Source organism: Ursus arctos, unplaced genomic scaffold (genome assembly GCF_023065955.2).
Source record: "Ursus arctos isolate Adak ecotype North America unplaced genomic scaffold, UrsArc2.0 scaffold_4, whole genome shotgun sequence".
Lineage (NCBI taxonomy): Eukaryota > Metazoa > Chordata > Mammalia > Carnivora > Ursidae > Ursus > Ursus arctos.
In genome coordinates, this window is record NW_026623056.1 from 2,418,924 (window position 1) to 2,446,432 (window position 27,509).

General features: G+C 37.7%; 1 protein-coding gene across 2 annotated transcripts in view; it reads left to right on the top strand.

The window, feature by feature from the left end:
- SERPINI1 (serpin family I member 1) overlaps window positions 1-27,509 on the top strand; it is a 69,077-nt gene that overhangs the window by 29,541 nt on the left and 12,027 nt on the right. For both annotated transcript variants that reach the window (XM_026499099.4, XM_057306757.1), the window contains exons 2-6: window positions 13,569-13,835; window positions 14,869-15,099; window positions 16,981-17,175; window positions 18,480-18,684; window positions 24,291-24,388. In XM_026499099.4, the coding sequence (XP_026354884.1) occupies window positions 13,586-13,835; window positions 14,869-15,099; window positions 16,981-17,175; window positions 18,480-18,684; window positions 24,291-24,388 (979 nt within the window). In that variant the 5' untranslated portion in view covers window positions 13,569-13,585. The remainder of the gene's footprint in view (window positions 1-13,568; window positions 13,836-14,868; window positions 15,100-16,980; window positions 17,176-18,479; window positions 18,685-24,290; window positions 24,389-27,509) is intronic.

Here is a 27,509-nt window from a genome sequence, read left to right on the forward strand (position 1 = left end):
GGAAGCCAATCAAACACTGAGATGTCCCACATACACATACATGCACAAACACAAAGCTGACATACACACAGGAATTTAAGCACAGTCAGTCTTGTGGAGGGAATTCCCACATTCAATATGAGAAGTAGATCAAGTGACCTCTAAATCCCATCCAACTGGGACAGCAAAGCATAGTAAAAATAGCATGGGGTGGGGTGGGGTGTGCCTGGGTGGCTGGTTGTGTAAGCCATCGACTCTTGATTTTGGCTCAAGTGATATCAGGGTCCCAAGATTGAGCCCCACATCGGGCTCTGGCTCATCACAGAGTCTGCTTGTCCTTCTCCCTCACCTTCTGCCCCTCCCCCTGCTCTCTCTCTCTCTCTCAAATAAATAAAATCTTAAAAAAAAAAGTAGAATGGCATTTGAAGCCTTCAGATAGAAGCTCAGATCCCCTTTCCATTCCTTAGTAAGCCGTGTGAACATGGTAAAATATCTTAAACTCACTAAGTTTCAGTTTCTTAATCTGCAAAATGAGGTTACCTTCTAGCTTGTTATGAGGATTAGCAATACTTTGTTATTATGTATAGATGACTAGTCCATTATAGGATTTTAGCCCTAGAAGTCCCTGAATTAATTGGTCGCTGGGGAGAAAACCAAGGTAAGAGGATCTATTTTATATGAAAAATTTCTCTTTTCATTTCAAAACTTAGATAGTCCTAGCATATTCTTGAATTTTATTAACAATTCCCTAGTCTTCAAGCTCTCAGACTCTCACTTGTAGGCTCTCAAGCAATTCTAGAAATGAGAAAATATGACAGCATATTCCATCCTATTTGAGTAGCCTCTCTTGAGTTTAACTCAAGTTGAGCTTTGACTCTCATTGTTTTTCTTATTGGGACTATAACTGTATATTTAAAAGATAGATCTATAGATCTGTTTCAGCATAAAAGCTATGAAGCTCGTGCCAACCTGATGCCCATCCTTCCATCATTCTCTGCAGGGCCAATTATCTGTATGTATTTTTTTAAAAGTCAACTTGAGAGAACTATTTCATTTTATCCTAATTTACTTATAGACAAGTCATTTGCAAGAAAGACCCTGACACATATCTTGGAGTCCTAAAAGTATTCTCTGAAATTTCTCTGACACACCTGGCTTTAACTTTCAATAATGCTCAAGACGTGTAAGAAGCAGCCCCCAAGTGAACAAAATGAAAAACCCACCTGCTTGCCTGCATTTCACTGTGACACTTCTGTGATCTTTCAGTGGTTAACTAAGGAGACGACACATCCTCACTGAGTGCTAGGGCAGGGAGCGCTAGTGCTCAGCATGAGAGCCATGAAGTATCCTTCCCATTTTACCCACCCAATGATGGGAAAAGCCTTGAGCTGCTGTGTAAGGAGTTGATAAGGGACAATTTCTTGTCAGTGAGGATCGTTAAACTTAGAAGACAGTCAGAAGAAAATAATTATATCCGTGTCTCTCCAGATCTCTGAAAATGAAAGCGGTTGATTACTAGTTAGATTGCTTGAAATGTGGGGACGTACACTATCTCCCCAAACTACTACTACTACTACTACTACTACTACTACTACTACGACTTCTCTCTCTCCTTTTTTCCCCCTATCTAACATTAACACTGGCTTATTTCCTTAATTCATCTTTCTACAGACTTCCTAAAGCTGCTACTATATTGTAAATGTGGTTCTGAAAATTACAGGGAAATGTAACCAGAATACTTTCATGGAGCCTTTTTATATCTACTTAATGTTTTACTTGTTTGCCCACACTCTGAAATAAAGATTACAAGTTGCCTTTTCAGACACTGACAGTGATGAACAGGAAGAGGAAACCAAACTTTTTTTTTTATAGAAATTCCCCTATTACAATGTGTGTGGTAGGTTTATAAATAGAGTTAACAGGTGGGTATTTTCAGGTAACATTAATACAACATTAGTCAATATCAAGGTAATTTTGTGTCTTTTGTTTATAGGAGTATTAAAAAAACAAAGCAGCAAAATTATCTTTTGACACATTCTTTCTTACTTTCATTTTCCCCATAGTAGTCCTGCAAAAGACTGTCTAGAAAATAATGTAGGTAACTTAATTTCCCCAGGGTACAGTAAGTAAGCCACAAGCATTTTTTTGTTTTTTCTTTTAAAGAAAGAGCCACCTAATTTAGGTTGGTGTTTTGTGTCAGAGAGATCTTTCTGTCAGTTTCTAGCATTTCTAGCACAAAGTAAAAAGAATTTTAAGAGAAAATCATAATAAATTTTTTTCAGATTTCTTAACTAGTATGCATTTTAAAAATGTGAGATATGATGACTTTTCAAAACACATTTTGAAATAACTATGAAATAAAAGGTAGCAAAACAGGGGTGCCTGGGTGGCTCAGTCGTCAAGTGTCTGCCTTCGGCTCAGGTCATGATCCCAGCGTTCTGGGATCGAGTCCCGCATCAAGCCCCACATCGAGCCCCACATTGGGCTCCCTGCTTGGCAGGAAGCCTGCTTCTTCCTCTCCCACTCCCCCTGCTTGTGTTTCCTCTTGCTGCCTCTCTCTCTCTCTGTCAAATAAATAAATAAAACTTTAAAAAAAGGTAGCAAAACAGCATACAAAAGTTCTAATCTCGGCCTGATACATAGTACATTCTCACTAAATAGTAGGTTGAAGCATATGAACATGCCAACATTTGACTGCTTTGACTTGTAAAAATGGCAATTTCACAAAATTTGGTCTAATGTTAATATCCTTCTATAATCATCTTGGTGTCAGAAACCCATGAGTCTAGAGGCACCTGGGTGGCTCAGCCAGTTAAGCATCTGTCTTCGGCTCAGGTCATGATCTCGGGGTCCTGGGATGGAGCCCCACACTGGGCTCTGTGCTCAGTGGGAAGTCTGCTTCTCCCTCTGCCCCTCTCCCTGCTCATGCTCTCTCACTCTCTTTCTCTTTCTCTCAAATAAATTAAATAAAATTAAAAAAAAGAGAGAGAGAGAAAGAAACCTGTGGGCCTACACCATTTAAGTAAAAGAGTACTTGGGTCTTGGGAATATTATAGTTATTAGCCAAGATAGGAAAACAGATTTGTGTGGTCTCGACAGACACTGAAGCGAAATGAAACTACGCATTTCACCCCAGGAGAGTTTAGGGATGTCCTCAAGCCCTCATATGTATTCTTATAAAATAAGGCAAGAGGTTAAAGCTAAAAGAGAAAAATAACAACAGCTATAAGGGCTCCTAAAGCTAAGACAGTAAAATAGTGGGGAGAGCTGGAGAATTCAAAAAAGAAAGACAAGACAGAAACACTATAAATATAACCCAAATAGAATTGAATATAAATACAAATATAAATGCCTTATATCTGTGCTATTTTGGTGTGTATGGCCAACGGCCCTAACTACCAATGTCCTTGGTTAGGATATAATCACATTACAATATTGTATTTGCAGTTATAACTGTACATCATCAAGACAGGTTTAAAACTGGCTTTCAATGCTCTGAAAGTCTGCCTGTGAGAATTTCTTCTTTAAATACTTTCTCTGGATATATTACCTCCTTCCCCAGCCCTTCAAGATATACTCAAGCATTAGCAAATGATTGGAAGGTAAGTTAGGCTAGTGTTGAGAAGCAACCTTACATCTGAGTTTTTCAGGGACATAGCTGGCTTTTAAAAATTTTATTAAAAAAATAAATAAAAACTTTATTACACAAGCAATATTTCAATATTGAGAAATTAGAAAATCCAATATTTTTAAAGCTCTGAATAAAAAGCTGGACATCTCTTTAAGGAATGCATACCTAATACATGAAGGAAAACTCCGCAAAAGCACATCTCTTGCATCATCCTGTTATCTTCCATATCCCTAGCACCTAGTACAGGACCTGGTATGTAGTTGGCAAGAATAAGTAGTTATTGAATGAATGAATGAATGAATGAATGAATGAATGAATGAATGAATGAGTGAATGATTGAGTGAATTAAATTCTGGGTATTGCATTCACATTTAAAATTTATGTTTTTTTTTTAACATCTATAGTAGCTCATTAAGCATCCTTTGTGTACAAGAAGTTGTTCAGTACAGATGACTCAGTTTTCTCACCTATAAAATGAGGGTCTGGTCAAGGTGTTCCCAGCAGGAACATTCTGCAGTCTTTTAAACAGCTAAGCCCTAGGCTGGGTAAGAGCAATCAGCAGGGATTTCTTAAAGCATTAATGGGTAAGCTAAGACCATTAATGGCTGGCTTAGTTCCCAAATGGCCTTGAGCCACACATGACCTTGATTGATGATGACTTTTTAACCCATCTCTTTGAAACTGCTCCCTGAATCTTGCCTTAGGGCTTGTGTGTCACTTGTTCAGCTCTCCTGACAGTATTCCAAAGGAAGTCATTCATTGGCAAGGACAAAGTCTCCCTGCTTGTGCCAAACAGAATTATTCATTACCATTTTATGGAAAGCCCAAGTCACATTTCCAGGAGGGCTGGGATCTGCCAGCTCACTGATGCTTGTTGGCATTGACTTTATTTTCCCTGGTAGTTACCTGCGTTAATCAAAAGCCTTTGGAATTCCAAATGGAGCCTCTTTATCGAGATCTCTTGATGAAAAGGAATATGTTTATAACTAAAACATCTTATGTAAGGAGAGATGTTTTAGGAGTTCATACTACTAATTTTTCTGTTTTTGTTTTAAACACTTGTATTTGGTTGCGAAACAATGTTATGAAGAGTAGATCTATTTGGGCTACTTCTAGCTCTGCATTGTCAAATATGGTAACCACGAGCCACATATGGCTATTAAAATTGATTAAAATTAAATAAAATTAAAATACATGTTTCTCAGGTGTATTGGCCACACTACAAATACCCAATAGCCACAAGTGGCAAATGGCTACCTTATTGGACAAGTACACATATATAATATTTATGTCATTGCGTGAAGTTCTGTTGGACTGCATTTTTCTAACTTTTTGAAGGACACACAATAATTGAGTATTTTGGGTTTTGATTTTAGAAATTTGTTATGGCCTAGCATGGGAAAATGTTTGATGAGAGACTTACTTATTCATCATCTATTTATTAAGTCAAACAATTTCCCAAGAGGTTATCTTTGTTGTGAAATGTTCTTGAAAGTTTATAACCCGTATCTCCCACTAGTTAGAGGATGTTTGGCACCAAAAAATCTCCAAAGCTCCTTGGAAGAAAGGAACTCTTGTGAGTCATGGTCCATCTTCATTCCAATTAACCTCCCTCTTGTTGCTGAGGAATTCAGACTTAATATATTTATATTTACCAAAGCACTTTAGAAATTCTGGGGGAGTTTTAGCACATCTTCCCTTGGTTATTTCTCAACATTTCCAGGACTGGTTAGTCCCTAAATGAGCAGACCACCACAGACTCTTCCAGGCCTAAACTTCCTCTTGGATGCATGCAAAATCCCAAGAATTTTAGACCTGTAGCATAGCCAGCTTGGTGCTAGCTGCTATGTGATCCATAGTTCTAAGCCACAGAGTTCTAGTAAATCATTTTGGGGTACCAGTGATATAGCACTAATTCAACCAATAACAAGGAATATTCAGTGATTAAGAAAAGACTAATATTCCAGTTACTTCCTGCTCTGATTGTTGGATTATCCCATGAAAATAAACATTTTTTGAAAGAAAAATTTCTAACTATAAGGATTTTTAAAATTAAAGGATAATTATTTTTAAAAGGTTATAATCTTGACTCTCAAACAAATATAAAATGAACAGATATCAAAGATTTTATTTAGCTCATTAACTAAAGAATCAGTAAGCTGTTACAACCAATTCATTAGAGAGTCCAAAAAGCAGATGAATATATAAACTCATGAGAAATACTGAAATACATTTGCTTAATAGATGCAGAACTGGTCAATATCCACAGGGCAATAATCAATTGCATTCAATCATACATGTACTCTGTGCATTTTTATAGACAAAAATCATTTGCATCACTATCAATTATCTTCAACTTAGAGAACTATGAAGTTGTTCAAAGATGATGAAGGGCCCAAAACTCGTAATCAGATGCACTGGAAGGGTATGTTCTAGATAATTCATAGTTTTCCATTGAAGACATGCAGTAATTATCTGGGTCCATTTGCAAGTCTTTTCATAATTTTTTCTGGTAAATTACATATCTGTAGCTTACTCTCTCCATAGTTCTGTCCCTTTGATTTACCTGGCCGTTTACTCCTTGTTTGAAAGATGCCAGGTAAGATTTCCTTTTCGCTTGATGCAATAGAACAGGGAAAAGAACATAAAGATGTGGTTTTTTGCAAAATGTAAGAGAGTATGGAAAGAACCACAGGCTAGATAGCTGAGGGGAGAAGCAAAAGAAAGAGAAAAAGATGGAAGGATCATAATTTCATAGATGTCATGATTACAGAATTAAACCTCCTGCACTCCTTATTTCCTTGGTTCTGGTCCCTTGGTTTTTAAAATACATTGCAATTGAAGTAGCATTTTCTTTTTAAGGAGAAAGAACATTTTAAGGAGGAAAATGTACAGTTCTTTTTAAAATATAGCACAATGAAGTATCTTTATTTATATGCTAGCATATTATGCCCTTAATAACTAAGATTTTAAGTCTGAGCCTTCTTTTCATCCTTCTGAATCACTTCTGGCCATTGTTTATCAGGCACATGACATGATACTTTTCATAATCCATTTTCTGATCAAAACTTTCAGCACCTTTGTGATTGAAAATGTAATCTTAAGACATTTCAAAGACCACTGGTGCATTCTCTCCATTTCCATTTGATTATTTGATTACTCCATCTCCACACCCCTCCACACTTTTCTACAGCTAATTGGAAAGTTATCAAGAAACTACTGACAGCCTACTGCCTGAGCAGTAGTCCTTCACAAAGCACGCATGGATCATTTACCTTTCCTGGCTTTGAAAACACTGTGATTTATATCGAGAGATTTGGCAAGTTCTTATGCCTCTAATTGGGCTCCTTGGCATCCAACAAACAGTTCTTTTGTATATATCCCAAGGACAAGAGATACAGATCCTTGCACAAATTCACTTACATACATGGGTCTTATATTCGTGGATCCTTTGTAAAACACTCGGTTGTTGTGTTACAAGAAAATCAGTAGGTTCATTTCTCGCGTGATAAATGCTTGCATCACTTACCGTAAACTTACATCCTCCCCTCTGTTCACTGCGTCCGTGGCCCTTTTTCTTTTTCATGCTGCCATACAGTACAGTGCTATTGAGGACAGCTCTGGGTCCAAGTTTAAGCAAAACTTTGACTGTGGGAGGCACACCAATGAAAAAAAGGTGGATTGAGGAAACATGGATAAACAAGTAGCCAGAAGTTTACACTCTTCTGGCTATGACGCTTACACATGAAATGAGCACAGTACAGCTTGTATCTCTGAGGATTGACTGGTTTCTTTGGACATTGATCATAAGATTTATTCTAATTTCCAAAAAGTTAAAATTGGGGGTGGGGAGGAGCGCTACACATGTTGCCATTGAAGAAATTTGCTAAATTACAGGTTGCTAAAATACAGACTGTTTCACAAGGTCATGACTCCTTTTTTGTTTCTCCCCCCAAGATTTTATTTATTTGTTTGAGAGAGAGATCACAAGCAAGGGGAGGGGCGGAGGGAGAAGCCGCTCACTTCCTGAGCAGGGAGCCCACTGCAGGGCTTGATCCCAGGACTCTGGGATCATGAGCCCAAGGCAGATGCTCAACCAGCTGAGCCACCCAGGCACCCCAGTCATGACTCCTTTTTTGTGTGTGACAAATTCTTTGACAAATTTTCCAGCTTCACTGCTGCTGATCTAGGTCAACCCTTTCTCTTAGTAAATCAGAGAACAAACGTCTGGAGACCAACCTGTTCCAGATTTCACCAAGTGAACTAGTACTAACCAAACTTAGAGCAGTGGTTTCCAAACACTAAGTGCCAAGCCATGGGGTGGCGGGGGGGCGGGAGCGGGGAAGAAGAAAGAAAAAGTAGTGAAACCATGAATTCAAACTTATCCACTCTGAAGAACTGTCTTCTTTTCATCACAAAATGTTCATTCTTTTATGTGATTGTAAGAGGCATTATTTTTGTTAAACTGTTTAGCCCCCATCCCAATGTATTAACTTAATAAAAATAAAAAGTTACCAACCTTATATTGGTTCCCTCAATTAAAAAAATAACTACGTGCAAAATTCTGAGAATTAATACGCCAGAGTGCTTCAAGATAATGTTCTTTGCTTTAGGCATTTTTTCCTTAGTTATTTTCTATGGCTGTTTTTGTTGCTGTTGTTGTTGTTGTTGGAGTAAGGATCTTCCTCAGCCATGTTTTTTCACCTTCTAAAGAGCACCTTTCTTTTTTAGTTAGTTCACAATTATGAAACCATTTTTTTTTACATTTCAAATAATTGAGTTATCCAAAAAAAGCAACAAGTTGCATTTATGAATATCAATCTTTCTATAAATAAGAGTAACTACTAAGAAAGTTTTTTTTAAGTCTTTCTTATTGTGCTAGATTTCTACTCTGTGATTACTCACACCTCAATTATAAGATTTAATTCCCTGACCTGTTTGAATGAAGTGTTTGCCAAAGCGCATTACTCACGTACACATGCCCCCAACCTATTGTACCACTAGCAACGTAGAGGAGAGACGCAAGAGTTAATGGCGATTTATTCGTAGTTCAGCTACTCTGACTTTTCTAGCACAACAGCACAATCTACTACTATTTTGGTACTGAGGCCCCTTGTTTTTATGTAAAGGCCTTTTACTCGGTAGCTTGAAAATAATGAATCTACAAAGTAATGCTCCATGTGAGAGTAATTCATTTTAGAATGTGTTGATTATTATGACTAATGGTGGGGCCCTGGCATTTTGTAGACTGATGTGAAGACAGTAACGTTTGGGTAGCACCTTTTGTGATTTTTCAAGGTGGTGCGCTTGTCTGTTAATGCATTGCATGTCCAGCCATCGCGTTATGCCAGCACTGGTGACAGAGCCACTTTGTCAGACTGGAAAGATGGTCTCAGACTCAATAAGGCAACACTTTATCAAAGGGAATAAAAAATGGAAATGAGCTACTACCTGTGGACTGAGATTAAAGTAGCTTCGAGAATTGAGGGGCAGCAGCTCCTCTTGCTGTTCCTTCCTATGCAGCATTTGTGAGCCTTGACATCTCAAGCTATATTCATTCAACAAATATTTGGTACCTACGATGCGTAATGCACTAAGTGCTTATTCTCATTTTTTTAAGATAGACAAAGAGGAATGCACTTCTATCTGTGTCTTCAAAAAGCCGAGGAAATGAGCTGACTCGTGTACAGAAATATCCGTAATAGAAGGAAGCAGTGGTATGTGCTGTTGGAGAGGTGGAGATAAAATGTGCCAACATGTCAGAGGAGGGGGAGATTGCTGTTGTAACTGAAGAACCAGGAGGGTATTCACGAAGGAAATAGAAGTGGAGCAGAACCTTGGGGAGTGGTTAGGATTTGAACATATGGAGCCAGGTTGAAGTAGTTCCAGACAGAGAACGACACAAGCCAGCAACAGGAGACAGAAATTCTGGGGTATGTATTGCAAAAAGGAGTCTGGCTTGAATTGCAGGATCCCTGAAGGAAGGGGAGTGGTGGGTAGAAACATGTTGGATCACAGTACAGTGAGACTAAAGATTTGGGGCTTTACTCTAGAGGCATGAGGGAGATTGTGAGGCTTTGTAAATATAGGAATACCTGTTCATAATGGTACATCAAAACAATTCATCCAGAGCCTATGCCTCCTTTGGATTGAAGAGGGCAGTAACCTGGGCTTCTGAGAATGGATGGAAGTCATTGGTGGAGTCCTTGAGGATGAATTAGGAGGGAGAACTGCCACTATGGCTATGGGAGTGGTCATGGGTTAATGGACAGAAGAAGTGTCAGAACGCAGTATGGAATAAGTGTTGACAGCTCACTGAACGTAAGGGAAAGAGAGGTGCACAGGTGTCAAAGACTTTGATGTTTTAAGAAAGAAATGGGGAAAAAAAAAAGAACGGGTTTGACAGACAGAGTCCTGTTTGAGCCACCTTGAATTTGAAGTGCTGGCAAGAGTCAAAGATTAAGACAATCCCAAAACAATTTGCAATGCACATTAGGAATTAAGATAAAAGGAAAGCCAGAGCTAGAATTTTACTTACTGGGGAATTATATGAACAGGGATACTAGTTGAAGTACCTTTGTTTTGAGAGAAGTTCACCAGCAGGCATGAGAAGAACAGTACACAGAAGCGGGCCAGGAAGAGATCCCTGGAGAGCACTCCCCACTTACAAGGTAGGAGAAGGAAAGGAAATCTTCCCTTCTCCCCAGAAAAACAATGCTCAGAAGGAGTAGTCAGAGGCAGCAGGGGTGAAGGGGCCAGCGCCCAGGGGTGGGGTAGTTAGGATCAGAAAGGCTGGACCAATCTGTCAGAAGCCATTTTTTTCCTGCACACTGGAAATTTTGCCTTTAAAAGAAGGAAAGATCACTTAACTATAGATAAAATGTGTTTCCAGAACAGAGTTCTTTAAATCTTGACTGAGGGTTTCCTGATGTAACTCGCTCCCACCATTCAGAGCCATACCGCTTCTATTCCCGGCAGAGCATGTAAATCATGGCCTGCTACTGCTCACTGCCCTGGGAGGAGCCCTCTCTCAGACAAACGGGTGTTCTTTCCAGGAGTCTACCAGAAGCCTGAAGATACATTTAGTGCTTTTGACATCTCTTTCCCCCAATAAGGAAACACAGCAGAGCTGCAGGTCCACCAAACACTGCTTCTTTCTGCATCTGGACCATCTCCTACAGACCAGGGGTTCCTAACCTGAGCCCAGCAGATACCTCGGCCAGTGAAAGCAATGTTCTGTTAGCCACATGCATGCGTTTTCTGAAGAGATTGCTTACCCTTCTCCTGATTCTTAAAAGAATCTGTTTTCTTAAAAAGAGAAGAACCATTATAGTGGATGACCCGTTCTTGTACAATGCTGTGAGTGTCTTGAGGACAAGATCCCGTGCTTATACATTTTGGTATCTTCATGGTACCTCTTTCAATCTTGGCTGAATGAATGGCATTTCATAGCACTATGTTAGATGAGCCAACAGGAAGGATAAAATACTCATTTTGGCTCTAAGCCTCTTCCTTGACTTAACAAATATACAGACCTAGGAAACATATTCTCTAATGATAGTGTTTTTTATTAGTATACTTGTAGCTTAAAATGAGTGCTTCAAACACACACTATTTCATTTACGTCTTCAATAATCGTGTAGAGTTGAGACTGGCATCTTCATTTCATGAATGAGGAACCAAAGACTGAGAGAAGGCCTGCGATTTGCCAAAGGTCATACATAATGTGTTAGCTTATTTATCTCATGGCACATTCATTTTTAAATAAAAATGCTGATGAATATGATAGACTTGGCCTTGTTTTTCTAGAATGCTTGTTGGTTGGCAATAGGCTGGCTTTTGTTTTATATGAATGACACCTTTTTGTTAACCTAAAATTTGATACTCATGTGAAAAGCAATGGTTTCCAAAGAGCCATGTTACTGAATGACAGATAGATATCACTATCATCTAGTGACTTCAACTTCATGGTCTTTGACTAGATAACATTAAGCGAAAGTAATGAGGCCCGGCTTTGGGACTTTGCGGGATATGTCCGACAGTGGGATAGTGTCAGGATTAAGAGCATGAGCCTTTGAGTCTGACTTGGATTTCTGAGTTCTAATAACCAGTGTTACATCCTAAGTATTAAATACCAGCTCTATCTTAGGGTCTCTTTCAACTTAGAAGGGTACCTGCTAAATTTCCATCTGAATGTAGAGATTGAGAAAGTTCCCCTATTCTGCTTCCCCCTTTTCCTGGGGTCCTCTGGAGCCCAGAAGGAGGAGAGACTGCCACTTCAGCCTCCCACTGATGGCCCCAGTCCGCAGGCTGGCTGGCTGGCAGCTCTGTTCCCTGCCCTGGGGTTCGGTCCCAGCGCCGTGTGCATCACAGACCCTGTTCTGCAGCAATGCGCTTGCTCTCCCACAGGCAGCCACCCTTGTCTCCCACAGCGTGGGGTGTGAGTCCGTATTTACATACAGGCTGAGCTTTACCTTCCTGAACAAAAGAGAATGATCTACACCTTAATACAAAAGCAGAGGGATAAACAGCAGTGCTTGGAGTTGCTCAGACAAAAAAAACAAAACAAAAACAAAACTGATACCTAAAACTGCACCCTAAAATGTGAAGGACTTACAAATTAGTAAGCAGTTGTCTGGAAGTTGGAATTAAAAGCACTACAGAGTGAGGAGGACATTCTGACTCAAACCCCTGTTAGAAACACCTTGCTCTTAAGTAAAATGTGTATGTATGCCTTCTGTTAACTGAGTAAAGGGGACCGTTAATGCTCCATGCTCACTGAAGTATGATTTTCCAAATGTGTTTGCGCAGTATCACTTTACATGCTGTTTTCATGATAATTTTTTTTTTCTTGAAGGTCATGAACAAGTAAGCCACTTAATTGTTTGACTAGGCAGTTCAGCTTTTAGATGCCTGAAGTGACAAAGAGGGAGAATACAAGGAAAAAGGGAATTCTGTCCCAGCTGGGTGCCTGTCAGTGTGTGCTGTATGTGGGGAGACAGGGCTTCTGGAACACTGGTGTGCCAGGAGGAAGAAATATTATCCAGAGATGTCTGGGCATTGACACTTTCTCTTCCAAAGAGAAAATGGTTCAAGAACCAGATAAATCTGATATTTAGATATATTCATTGAAACAGAAGCATCCATAGGCTGATATAAGCTGAAATAGTAATATCAGCCTGAGTGTAAAAGGACAGTGTGGTAGAAGGCTCCTCCCTGCCCAGAGATTACCACTGGGAGCAGCAGCCTCATAGGGAGCAGCCGTGGAAGGGAAAAGTGCACACGGACGCGCTGAGCCTGCCTCTTCTCTGGGTTACCACTTCCTGTGGGTTCTGCAGCTGGGCCTGCATAAACTGGGGCTGGTGGCAGGTGTGTGTCTGAGCTTTTCCTGCCAGTTGGCAACCCAGTTGCATGGTGCATTAATTTTATAAATTATAGTAAATGGGTAGAGCAACATTTTCAAATGCCTGACTTCACTAGTTCATCTTAAACCCTGTAAATACCTTTCGGTTTCCATTATTGTTTTCCTGGACCTATGTAGTTAAGTGTAAGCTAGAGTAAATTGTTTCAAAATCATGACCAAAATACATATGGTGAAGATATGAAAAACTGATACATTCACCTCACCAAACATGGTCTATAATTTTCCATTATATACGTAGCCATACATGCTCTTAAGTCCATGAAGGTGGGGACCAGGGCTACCTTGTTCCTGGAAATATCCTCAGAATTTAGCAATGTTATTTGTTCATTTGACTATTAGTTGCCTTTTTAAAAATAGTACCTTCCAACATATCCTTTAAAGGGGCTTTTGTTAGGAGATAGTAACAAAGTAAATGTTTAGAAACTCGGTTTGCTTTACAACTTTGCCAAGAGATAATTCTTATTTTTATTTTTTTGCCTTTGACTCCATTCTCAGAGATAATTAATGATTAATATGGAAATTACTGTTTTCCAGGCTTGAGCTCTCCCAACATGGCTTTCCTTGGACTCTTCTCTTTGCTGGTTCTGCAAAGTCTGGCTTTAGGGGCCACTTCCCCTGATGAAACCATTGCTGAGCTGTCAGTGAATATGTATAACCATCTTCGAGCCACTGGGGAAGATGAAAATATTCTTTTCTCTCCGTTGAGTGTTACCTTCGCTATAGGAATGATGGAACTTGGGGCCCAAGGGTCTACCCTGAAGGAAATCCGTCATTCAATGGGATATGACAGCCTGAAAAATGGTAAGTGTGCTGAAGTTTAATTTTTCAAGGTGGTTTGACTTTAACTTTCAACTCAGTTATGTTGTCTTGGGCCATAGGTAGCAATACTCACATAATGTGAGACGGTGATCTCATTGAGGTGGTATGGCTAGGAGAACCATTAGGAAACCCAAGAAATGTATTAATTCCTGGCTGCATCCTTAGCTGAGTTAATCTAAGAAACTTATAGATTTTATTTATTATTATTTAAATAAACCTCACTGTGGATAAATAAAAGCAAGCATGGTTCTTACTGAGTTTCCAGTCTAGAGGGAGAGGCATGTGTCAATCAATTATCACATAAATAAATGAAAATTTACAACTGTGGTAACTGCTATGAAGAAAAGCAACATGATTCTCTAAGAATATCAGAAATCTTTGCTTAAAGCCAATTGTATCTTCATTTTTTAAGTAACATCCAATAATTTTTTTGAAATGGTTTATTATGAAAATGTTATGTATTGGGGAAAGTTTTTAGCCAAAAGGTGTTTTGTAATCATTTTGACATGATGTATGATTTCTATGGTAATGCTTTTACTATACATGAGAATCAACTCATTAAAAAGTTAAGAACTCCCTGATTTCTAAGGGACTTTTTTAGTTATAAGGCAAAAAAAGCCCAGTGAAAGTAAAATTTCAAGGAATATTTTGATTTTTAAATTAGGTAATTAAGCTTAATTCTTATTCCTGTTAAATATAAAATGAAGACCAATTTAATGAGAATAACCTAAGTACTTTGAAAGGAGACAACCAAAAAATCTCTATAGATTCTACTGAGACAACAGTTAAAACGAAAAATAATACCAGTGTAGAATACTCAAAGTTAATTTGAAAATGTAGAAATGGCACAAATATTGGAACCTGCTAGTCATGTCGATGCGGGGAAAAAACTAGTGCTCTTCCCTTGGGCTCCTGTCTCATCAATCTCCCTTGCTGTGTTTTACTGCTTCTCCACTCCCGGTGGTCATTCACGGTGTTTGTTCCACTAATAAACTTATTGTTTGTCATTTTGCAGGTGACGAATTTTCCTTCTTAAAGGATTTTTCTAGCATGGTAACTGCTAAAGAGAGCCAGTATGTGATGAAAATTGCCAATTCCCTCTTTGTGCAAAATGGATTTCATGTCAATGAGGAATTTTTGCAAATGCTGAAAAAATACTTTAAAGCAGAAGTAAATCATGTGGACTTCAGTCAAAATATAGCTGTGGCCAACCATATTAATAAGTGGGTGGAGAATAACACAAATAGTACGTCATTTGGTTCCTTTCTTTCTCTAGTAGCTTAGTTTTAACTCTCCTCTACTTCTGAAATTGTCTCTTCACTCCATTTGAATTTTTGAATGTTAGCATTTAGTTGAGTATCTAATAATTATTTTGTATAGATTACAGTCTTTTTAGAGGCATTGCTTATGAATAAACATTTTTAAAAAAGATTTTATATATTTATTTGACAGAGAAAGAGAGACAGAGAGAGAGGGAACACAAGCAGGGGAAGTGGCAGAGGGAGAAGCAGGGTTCACCGCTATGTGGGGCTCAATCCCAGGACCCTGGGATCATGACCTGAGCTGAAATCAGATGCTTAACAAATGAGCCACCCAGGCGCACCATGAATAAACATTTTTGAAAGAACTTAAATGTTTTGGCATGTGAAGAATCTTGGCACTGTGATAAATCAGTCTGAAATCTGTCTCTTCAATCATGGTTTTCCTCTGCATGGTAATCTTAACTACTGTATGGAATTTTGGTTGCACTGACTTATTTAAGAAGTTAGATACCAGTTAGGATGGCAATTGGTGGGCCTCTTAAAAATATACTTAAAACAGAATATAAGAGTTAAAAATCAGAGTTGGGCTTTTTTAAAATAAAGATTTTATTTATTAATTTGAGAGAGAGAGCGAGAGACAGAGCGAGCACAAGGAGGGGGAGAGGCAGAGGGAGAGGGAGACACAGACTCCCCGTTGAGGTAGGAGCTCAATCCCAGGACCTGGAGATCATGACCTGAGCTGAAGTCAGACGCTTAACCATCTTAACCATCTGAACTACCCAGGCCAGCCGCCCCCAGAGTTGGGCTTTTAAATGACAGAACTTGATTGGTAATCAAAAAAATTGTATAGGATTTCTTAAAAAAAAAAAAAAAAAGAGCAGCCCATTTTAAGCCCAAGTAAGTGGAGAATTAAAAGAGACACATTTATTTTCAAATTTATTTCTAATCTTGGGGTACTTGACTGGCTTGGTTGGTTCAGCATGTGACACTTGATCTTGGGCCTGTGAATTTGAACCCCACATTGGGTGTAAAAAAATAAAATCTTTTAAAAATAAATAAAATTTGTTTCTAATCTATTCTTTAAAAATGTATTTATAATACAAATTTTGGTCCTAACTTTTTCAACTATGACGTTAAAATGTAGGATAAAAGAAACTTATGTTCATATTTTAACATTCAAAGAATAAGTCAAGAATAATAATCCACTTTGAATAGATTGAATGATTAAAAGCTGTCTATTTCCAAAATCTTTTTAAACATTTTTAGCTATCAACAAAGACCCAGTATCTTTGAAAATAGATTTGTAAAGGAGTATTTCAAATGATAGGTAATAAGTCATGATGAGTTCAATTGGCTTTCACTCATCTGTTTTCACCTGGTCTAATGCAGTTATATTTGGTGGAAAGATATCTAATATATATGGGGGAATTTTTAATTGGTCGACATTTTAATCATGTACACTGTTCAAGAATAAGCTCAGTAAAGATTATCGAGGGCTTACTCTGTGTTAAGAGTTGTACATGCATCATTACAACTAGAAAGTGGTGAAGCCTGAGATTCTGTTGTATGTGGTTCGATGGTTTCTACACGTGTCAAGATCCTACCAGTGTTATTGCAGGTGGGTGTGTTTTAGATCTCCTTAATCTGTAACTCGTGTGTGTGTGTGTGTGTGTGTGTGTGTGTGTGCGCGTGTGTGTGTGACGTTTTCCCTTTGAAATCAAGATACTTTCAGTTTTTATTGTAAATTTGGTAATGGTATACAGTTTTTCTGGTTACTCTATCAGACAGTAGTTTGATAGCCTTTTGGATCCGTTTCACCTTCAAATTTAATACGAATCTTCGTCTATTCATTTCTTCCTGAATAGGTCTGTTGAAAGATTTGGTATCCCCAAGGGATTTTGATGCTGGCACTCATTTGGCCCTCATCAATGCTGTCTATTTCAAGGGAAGCTGGAAGTCACAATTTAGACCTGAAAATACTAGAACCTTTTCCTTCACTAAAGATGACGAAAGTGAAGTCCAAATTCCAATGATGTATCAACAAGGGGAATTTTATTATGGTAAGACATTCTGGCTTTTATTTCTCTCTTCTTGCAGTATATTAACAAGTTTTTAAGAAAGAACATGAAATATTTATTACTCAAATATCTTGTCAATCTTGTTTGGGCTACAATTCAATTTCCTTGGCTCCATTTTCAAAGGCCTCTAATTAGATCCTGAGTGAATATTATATGCATTGACAGTTTTCCAATATACTTCTTTAACTTATAAAGTTGATTTCACCTGCAGAGTGGCTTTATTCATGGGCAAACACCTGACCTTGTATAAGAACATTCTGGGTTACTCCAAAAAGCATTGGCTTTGGGGTGGTTGTCAGCGACCCATATGTTCCACTTTGCTCTTGCTTTGGATTCCTTACCACTTTTTGAATTACAAGCATTTCTATAAAATTTTGCTTTCAGACTGTGTATGCATGCTCAGACATAATTATTCATTCATAGTTTTATTTATTGAAAGTCTATGATTTGTGATACAACTCAATTTTCTTGACATTATTTTCAAAGATATTTCATTGGACTTTTCAGAAGTTTAGGGTGTTAATCCTTCTTATACACTACTTGAGAACCAAAATGTTTAATGGTCTAAAGGACCTAGATCAGTTATAGGAAAATACTCATAACAGAAGCATTACATTATCTTTTTGAAAATGGGGGAAATTTTAAGGTAACAGCAGGGCCATTTGTTTTAAAGACTTCTTTATTTTTTTTATGGAAGCCTGGTGAATTTAGCTAAATTGTTAGAACACAAAGCCCATTACCTAACTAACCTCATTACCTAATTTGAAGTCCTTAAGCACCACAAATACCCTAGGTAACTACTGTAGAATGTAATAGATTTCATTTTGACTATGCTATCTTGGCCTCAAGACTTTTAGCTGTGGTAATAATCAAGTCCCAGGTAGTACGTGGTTCATTTTTCCCTCCTTAGAAATTAGGTGGGTATTTGCAAATGTGAATTACATCTCACTTGGATCCAGGGCTTTATTTTTCTAACCAGGACTTAGCATCATTTCTAAAGATATTCTTTAAATATATATTCATTTGAAGTATCTCATTTAAAAATAAAAAGTAAATCTAGAGAACATATGACAATTTTGATATAATTCTAGGGATTCTAAAATAAAATAAATTCTTTAGGACTGAAGATTCATTTGATTTCAGGGCCTATTTTTTTTAAAACCCTCTTTTTCTTGGATGCCTGAATTTCTTATATTCTATACACTATTTTGGAAGAAAGTTATAACAAATTAAACCTTTTATTTGAGCTGGGATATGGGCCTTGATCACCTTTCTTTTTGTTTTAGGAGAATTTAGTGATGGCTCCAATGAAGCTGGTGGTATCTACCAAGTCCTAGAAATACCCTATGAGGGAGAGGAGATAAGTATGATGCTGGTATTGTCCAGACAGGAAGTTCCACTGGCCACTCTGGAGCCATTGGTCAAAGCACAGCTGATTGAAGAATGGGCAAACTCTGTGAAGAAACAAAAAGTGGAAGTGTACCTGCCCAGGTACGAGGCTCCTGTGGGCCCCCTCTGGTAGCATGGAGGGAGAGATGTCAATGTAGGTTCCGACTCAGGAAAACTCTGGCCACTGCCTTTGAATTGTAGGTCTTACCTGCTCTCTTCCTCCTCCCTCCTTTCCCCTCCTCTCCTTCTCTCCCTTCTCCTTCTTGTAACTCTTCTTTTGTACTCACGAGGTCCTGCCCAGAGACACAAGCTCACTTATTGATTCACTCAGTACTATTTACCAAGACTTAGTTTCAGATCCGAGTCAATATTCTTAGCTTCATTTTAGAAGATTTCTCAATAGATCGTCTCTGAATATCATTTGCATTGGCAGTCTTCTGTATTTCATTAATATTTAAAGTTGATTATAGCTGGAGAGAAAATAATCTCCCACGTTGTTGGAAGAAGCACAAGCAAGTTTCTGTGCTCAGTGCCAAGATGCAACCATAAATAAGGAGGAAAAAGCTGAAATTTCTCCCTGTGGATTCAATAGTAAAATCTATGCAGGGCCTTGATGTTCTTCTCAACCCTACCTCCGGCCACTCCCCACAACAAACCCTTTGTACCATGTACTACCCATGTGCACGTTGCCATGCTACATACAGATAGCATGCTTCTTGCCTGCCTCCAGGTCTCTACGCATGTTTTTGCATTGGCCTAAAATGCTCTTCTCATGTTTCTTTGCCTGATACTGATATTGTGTACTTCTCTGTATATTTTTAAAGAAATTCTTTTTTGATAAAATGAGAAATTCAGTACAGTGTTAATGCTTCCCTTATTAAGTTCCATGAATTAAGTGCAGCATGTCCAAATGCTTCAAATCCGTGAGGACGCAGTTATTTAGGCGTATTTTAACAGAATTTTAAATGAATGCTTAATAAGTATCACATATTCTAATTCAACCATATTCACTAGAAAATGTGGCCTCCAGGTCCTGTCCACTGAGAAATTGAACGTGGCAGCAGAAGAAAATTAAATTTTCATTTTCTAAGAGATACTCTTCAATTATGAAATAGTTTAGCTTGCTTGCTCATATTAATGCCTGACACTAAACTAGGCACAGTTGATTACCATGTATCCATTACTCCAGAAGTTCTACGAACTCTCCCTCTGCCTGGTTAGTGCATAGAGAGAAAGGCTAAATAGCTAGATAACATGAATCTGGTTTCCCTTTTGAAGAAATTGACTGTTTTCAAATACTGATGTGTAGGTAATAATCAATAGGAAACGATCCACCCCTCCCATTTGATAGTATTAGGATACGCTAAATGTTCGATGAGGGTAATGATGTTTATGACCTCACTTTAGCAAGGGTAAAAATGTGTTATGAGCCATTTCCCAGGTTTACTCAAGTGTCTATCTTAAAATGTTTGTATAATTTTATTCACATGGAGATATTACTCTGAAACGGCAACTTTGCATTTCTATAATTTGACCACATTCTTGTCCTGCTCCACAGGTGCTTTTACTTTCTATTATATTAGATTTTATGCATATAGGTTTGAAATGCCTTTTTTAAAAGGTATAGGGTATATCGAGGGGGGAGAAGGGGCAACTACTTTTGTATTTTTATTAGTTTTCCCCCTGAATGATAAGTCCTACAGGAGTCAGATGCTGAATTGAAACTGTATTTTTATACAAAATATAAAACTCTATTCAGGAGAGGGTAAAATTGCTATACCTATGTGATATCACAAATCCAGTGAAATACCAAAAGGTTAGTGCACAGTCATACATTTCTAAGATTTAAATGAGATGACCAGATATTCTTCCAATTTACTCATGGTAGCAAAAACATTTTGGCTAATATAGTAAAAAATATATGTAAGATATCTAAAAAGCATTTTAGAATAATGCCTAGCACAGAGTAAGCATCATGTAATTATTATCTGTTATCACTATTATTATTTATTTTCAGTGTACATTTTAAGTCCTAGTATTCACCTTGTGTTAATCCATGGGTAGCTTTATATATACTTTTCTAACAGTAAGATTTTTTTTAAAAACCTTGTTCTGATGAACATTACCCTCTTCATTGTATAAGGTGCAAGACGATTGTTCTAAAGTGAATATCAAATAACTTAATACTTGGAATGTAGAGGTACCTGGCTGCCATATCTTTCCACTCTGACTTTTGTAGGCTCAGATTTATCATTTGTGATCAGAGTGCTAGAAATCAATGGATATAAAGTGGTTTTCTATTTTGTAAGCAGAGACCATCCTGTTAGTTTGAAATGATTGTCTTAGAAATTAAGCACTTTAGTTTCATGTTTATAAAAGAAAACTAATACATAAGCCGTCCGATTTTGTTCTTTGACATGAGTGCTTTTTATTAGGTTTTTCTACAGAAGGTGTCTTGATTAGTTTCTTAATTGCTTACAAGTTTTATAAACCTCCTTATATGTAATATATATTTATTCTTTTCTAACACTTGCTCTCCACACCTGAGTCTCTGATGCTTCTGCCCTCTACATACCTCTTCAACTTACTCAGAAAGTTGCAAATGCACGATTACATTATTAAAATAGGCATGCTTTTTTGGGTTTAAAAAAGCTGTGTTGTGGCTTTTTATTTTTAAGTTCAGTGGGCGAAATGTAAAATCTACCTATAGTTTGTTTGTTTTTAAATAGCCATTGTTAGAATTATAGTTAGTGGTGGGGCACTTTGCGGTCAGACAGACCTTAGCTCATATCCTCATTCTACCACCTACTAGGTGTGTGACTAGGGCAAGTTGCTTAGCTTGTCTGAACTTTGGTTTGTTCTTCTGTAGAATAGAGATAATAGTACATAATCTCATAGGATTCTGTGATGTTATCATAGGATGATTAAAGAGATACCGTATGTGAAAGAACTTGCATAGTGTCTGGGACATTGTGAGCCCTCAGGTATGGGAGATGATAATGATTATTTTATGAATATTAGTCTATAGTAAGAGGAAAGAGATAGTAAATGCATAAGAGCTATTTCTCGGTAGTTTGATAAGGAAACAAAGACGAGAAATGGATAGTGGAAATTATTCACATCCTGTCTTCAACTTTGAACAAACATGCTCATGGTCACCTAGATTGTTTTCACTTCAATGTATGTGTATTGTTCTATACCAGACACTATAGATATTGAAATAAAAAAGATACTAGATTTGACTAATTTACATCTAAAGCAGCAGAGATGAAATAGCTATTTAATCAAATTACTCCACCACTACTAAAGTGCAAATATACACCTTAACATCTATAGTAATGTGAATGTTATACGTCACTGCAATGTCGTAAGTGCTATCAACACAATCTGCCCTTTATTACATGCCTCCTACATGTTGGCACCATCCTAAGACTTCTAGGAACCTTTGGGGCACTTGGATAGCTTAGTTGATGGAGCATGGAACTCTTGATCTCATGGTTCTTAAGTTCGAGCCCCATGTTGGATGTAGAGATTACTTAAAAATAAAATCTTTTTTTTTTTTTAAAGACTTCTGGAGGGGCACCTGGGTGGCTCAGTGGGTTAAATGTCTGCCTTCGGCCTAGGTCATGATCTCCAGGTCCTGGGATTGAGCCCTGCATCTGGCTCTCTGTTCAGGAGGGAGCCTGTTTCTCCCTCTCCCTCTGCCTGCCACTCTCACTTCCTCTCTGTCAAATAAATAAGTAAAATCTTAAAAAAAAAAAAAAGGACTTCTACAAACTTTACTCAATCCCCGCAACAATACTGTGAGGTAGGTATTATTAATGTCACTTCCTACATGCCAAATCCAAGGCTCAGAAATTAAGGAACTTGTCCAAATTCAACCTGGCTAAATTACCATCCTCACCTGAAACAGTAAACCTCAGAAGTGTGAAACAAACCAGGTTGCTCTTAAGAAGTACAAAGCATCCTTACTGATCTCTTCCTTCACTTTCCTATTTCAGGTAGATCAGGACATACAGAATACGACCTGGATCCATGCCCCTGCTCTGCCATTTATTAGCCATATGACCTTGGTCAAGTTATCTCATCTTTCTCCTCCTTGGTGTCTTCTTCTGTTAACTGAGGATAATAATAATACCTACCTCCAAGGATTTTAGTGATATTTGAACTAATCTGTTACACTCTTGGAATAGTTTTTGGTATAGAGTAATCTCCATATAAGTGACAATCAATCAATCAATAATAAATGTAACACACACACGCAAAGCACCTTAATCAAGCCATTGAATGTATTCTTTGAGACATTCCATACTTCCCTACTCATCCCCCTTTTCTACTTTCACAACCAACATCTGCTTTTTGTAGGAAACAAAAGAAACAGTGCTAAGTCCAAGTTAAAGTGTAGGATATGGATAAAATTCAGGACTTGGTTTAATATGTTTGCTATACATTTATTTCTCTATTTGTCATATTTTCCATAAACATGAACTTGCTAAAACTATTTCCCCCGATTATTCCTCTTGATGTCTGAGTGTTGTTTATAGCAACCATTCCCTTGTCATTCTTAAAACCAGACATCAGTAATCATGCTAATGTGATGTTTTGTGACTGTGACAAACTTAGCTTTTTTAAAGATACAGCCCATTGCCTAAAAACTTACATTTATGATCTTTATTGATCAAGAAGCAACATCTTAGGAGAAAAGGAAATGTTTACTTCTAGTTGTTCTCACTTTTTATGAAAAAGTAATAACCTTTGCTTAAAAAAAAAAACAACAACTGCATTTGTGTGTCAATGCAGCCATGTTTGCTCCATGGTTTTCACTAGAAAGATGGGGGATACAATTCACTGGTTTGGGAGAGACTCTATATTAGGACCAATCAGACTCTCTGTGGAAACCATTTTTAAAAATTAATATTCTGTTCATGACCACTGTACTTATTTTCATTTCAGTTTTAAGTAATGTTTTATTTCTTCTTGCAAATGCGATGCACATTTATGTATAATTCATAAAGCCCATTAGCACAAAAAAAATACAAATTTGTTATTCTTTTGCTTAAAAAAGAATCTCTAATATAATTGTAAAACTGTACAGTTTTTAATATGTAATATTTAATTCACTTTCGTTGATTAACATCTTTTCTGTGATGCTACCTGGAAAACAGGCTTAGGTCCTGGAGGTTAATATAACCAGGAAGATATATCTTTTTAACATGGTAGCTTTTATGTTTCCTTCCTCTGAGTGTATGGAGTTGAAATGTAAGATGTATCTGTTATACAGCAATTGGATACAATGTTGGCTCTCCCTTTCCACAGGGAGCTGAGCAAGGATGCTCTGAAAAGAATGAATGTAAATGTTTGATTAGCCATTGACAGCTTAAAAAAATCCAATATGTTACTAGGTCACACGATTTTGAAGGCTACTCATTTACATGTTTTATATTCTTGACCTCAAAACACTTATTCTACCATATATATCACAGTTTTGTGTCCACATCAAATAGTTTTCCTACTTAATACTTTAATACTGTTCTGATACATTATTCTTTTTGCTGTCTCCTCTTTTTATAAGCACAATCAAATACTAGCAGTCAAAAGCCAGTTTTAGCATAATTTATCATTAAAATCAACATATCCAACATTTTTTATTCTTGTCCCAGGTAACAGGATGCTGTAACTAAATGCTTTCCCCCCTCTGTGTTCTCCAGGTTCACAGTGGAACAGGAAATTGATTTAAAAGATGTTTTGAAGGCTCTTGGAATAACTGAAGTTTTCATCAAAAATGCAAATTTGACAGCTTTGTCTGGTAGGAAATAAACACCAGTTTTTTAAAAATGTTATTATTTCATGAAAGATTTTAAAAATGATGATGTTCTCAGCACCTTAAAGATTTAAGGGTCAAAATTGTTCCAGGGGGTGGGGGAGATTGTAGAGGCTGCTTTTAGGCAAAAGGCTTGAGCAATAGAAACTTGATCAAGGCAGAAGAGCCCACAGTGACCCCCTGGCTGAACGTAGACACACACAGTCAGAGTACCCGTAGGCCCTACCTAACCAATGGGCTACTTGCAACCCCGTGCAGTTACCAGAAAAGGAAAAATTCCATTTGTCATCATATCTCTTCACCTTCCCCCTTTAAAAACAGCCTCCACCCACTGGCCTCCTGGCAGACAGCCTCTCCTCTGCTGTCCTGCCCGCTGTTCCCTTATGGTGTATTCACTAAACTTCTAGCTCCTTTTAAAAAATTAAATAAATAAAAATTTTTAAAGAATGATGATGTCGAACCCTCTATTTACTATGGAGTTCTGAGGTAAAATAAAGTTATCATTTGCCAGATAAATATAACAAATATATTTACCTTCTATACACAAAGCTATAAATAACAGTCATAACATTAAGTTTATATTATTCTGGTCCACATCTTATCTTCAACAGTAGATATTCTCCAGAAGACCTGTCTTATACATCTTTAAATTCCCCATCCTATCTGACACAATGCCTTGTAGATAATCAATAAACATGTTGATTTAATACCTCAATATGTCCAGTTACAGTAAATTATATAGGAAAGAAAGAAGGAAGAGAGGATAAATGCATGCCTGCTGTGAGAACCACACTTTTTAAAAGAATACCTAGTGAGATTATGTAAAGATTATTTGAAGTCTTCAATAAGAAAAGAGTGGTTTTGAAGAAGTAGCTTCAAAATATAGCCGGCATGTTGGATGTTGAGTGATTTCTTTTAAAAATCCCAAGGCGAGGGGAAACTAGTTGAATTATTGGATTCAGATGTCCTCATTTGTTCAGGGTAAAAATCATTAACATAGTAGCAACATTAAGTACTTAGAACATGTAAAATCCTTTTGGAAATATTTTAAGCAGCTAATCCCAAGACATTTATCATTGAAATAAGGTAACTGTGAGTTTAAGACTTAGCTTATATAATGATGTTCTATCATTTCTATAGAATATGGAAAATAAAACAATTTTCTGATGATATCAAAATAAAAAAGAACCCAATGTGTAAGTCCTCTTTATATGCAATTTATTGGCCCTGACGCTCCAACCAGAGAGCTGAGGCATAGAAGTTTCCTGAGCAGTTCATGTGTTACAGGAGAGAATTTAATTTTCCTCTCCTGGAGTAAGAGCCTATAGAAAATCAAGCTGCCCCAATAATAGCTTCTAAACCTGGAGTATGAGGACCCATGGATTGAATTCAGTCAAGTGGATGCTCTACCCTGAAATTGCATGTAAGTGTGGACTCACGTGCACGTGTGCATGCACACACACAGAAAAAAGAGAGTGGAGATAGGTTCATAGCTTTCAGGAAGCTCCCAAGGAGTTTATAATCACAAAAGGCCTTGCCCTCCCAGATTTAGAATTGGACAGATTGTTTTCCAAGCAGCACTCAGCGATGAGATGATGTTGATGTATTTGATACTACAACTTTTACCCCTTAATTAGAGAACTCACATCTCAAAACACTAGTAGAGTTTTTCTAAATGTCTGCTATATAAATGTTCCTGTCCACCAGAGAAATGCAAATTTTGCTCGAGTAAAGGAAAACCTTTACTTGGCTCACATCCAAGCTCCTAGGGCTCTGATCTTTTTAGCGGGGTTGTCAAGGAGGTAGAACTGGTGGAGGTTCAAAAGCTCATGGGTACTTTTGTGCTTGAGTCAGAAATATATTTGTGGCTCAAGCATAGTATAATTTAAAGTTCTTATGTTCCCTTCCTCAGGAATTGAGAGAATCTGTCTACCATACTGGCCAAATTCCAACTGGATAATTACATTCCACTTTCTTACCGTGGCTCTATTTTCTGTTTTATTAGCGATTCCTCACTGTTTCACCCAAACATCTCGGCAGTTATTTCCCCCGCACAGAGTATCTGCAGCTTTTCAGTCTTCAGAGAGTTGTGCTGCAGTGGCAAATCAATTACTGTGGTCAGTGTAGCTTAAAATTTTTGACGTATCTGGGAGGTTTATAATGTAATATTTAATTGCCTTTAGTATGTCCAGAGACAATAGAGAATAAATATGTATTATGAATGCAGATGGTTGGAAATTTGAAATAACACTCAGGTATTTCAGGGTTCATATAGTCCATGTGTGAAGTCTCTGTTCGTTTGACCAAACCAGTCAGAATTGAATCCTTCTCAGAGTTCACAGCTGCATTCCCAGGGCCTGGCACCTGGCTGACACCTAGTTGGCACACAGTCGATGTCCACTGAAGGAGCAAAGGAGGGAGGGAAGGAGACAAGAGGTTTCTTCGCGACCACCTTCTATATTACATTTCTTGGAACACTGAACTCCTTAAAACATTAGTAAGAAATCCAGGATTGGCCATCCTCAACCACCACCCAATTCAAGTCTTCAGGATAACTTGATGAAAGATCTAAAGTCAGCTTCTCAAGCTTTCAGTGGAAACTCTTTCATTCTTAACTCCCTGGTTTTGCCAAGACCTTGGTAGCCTCAGCATGTCCGCCCACCCCAAACAATACTTCCTTTTTCTCCTTCTCCCTCCCTGTCTCTCTCCCCTTCTCTCAATCTCTCTCTCTCACACACATGCATGCACATACACATTAATTTATGAATCATTCATTCAAAAACTACCTAGTGACACAAGTATAAAACTTCCCTCTCTGCTTTCACTAGATTTGATAGTATTTATTCCCTGCATCATTCATTTGGGCACCATATGCTCTGCCTTCCATGGTTGGTGTCCTTTTCACAGTCTAGGTTTCTGCCTCTCCAAATGATGTGAAAACCCCACTGATTAAAGTGTCTATATGCTTAGTAACCCCTACAAGTACCCAGGAAAGTTACTAGCATGTATTTGATTATTACTTTCTACCTTAATGAATTTCATGGGGAGAATTTCATGGTGTTTAAGATACACATTCATCACATTCAATGCCATGTCTCTTCTTTTC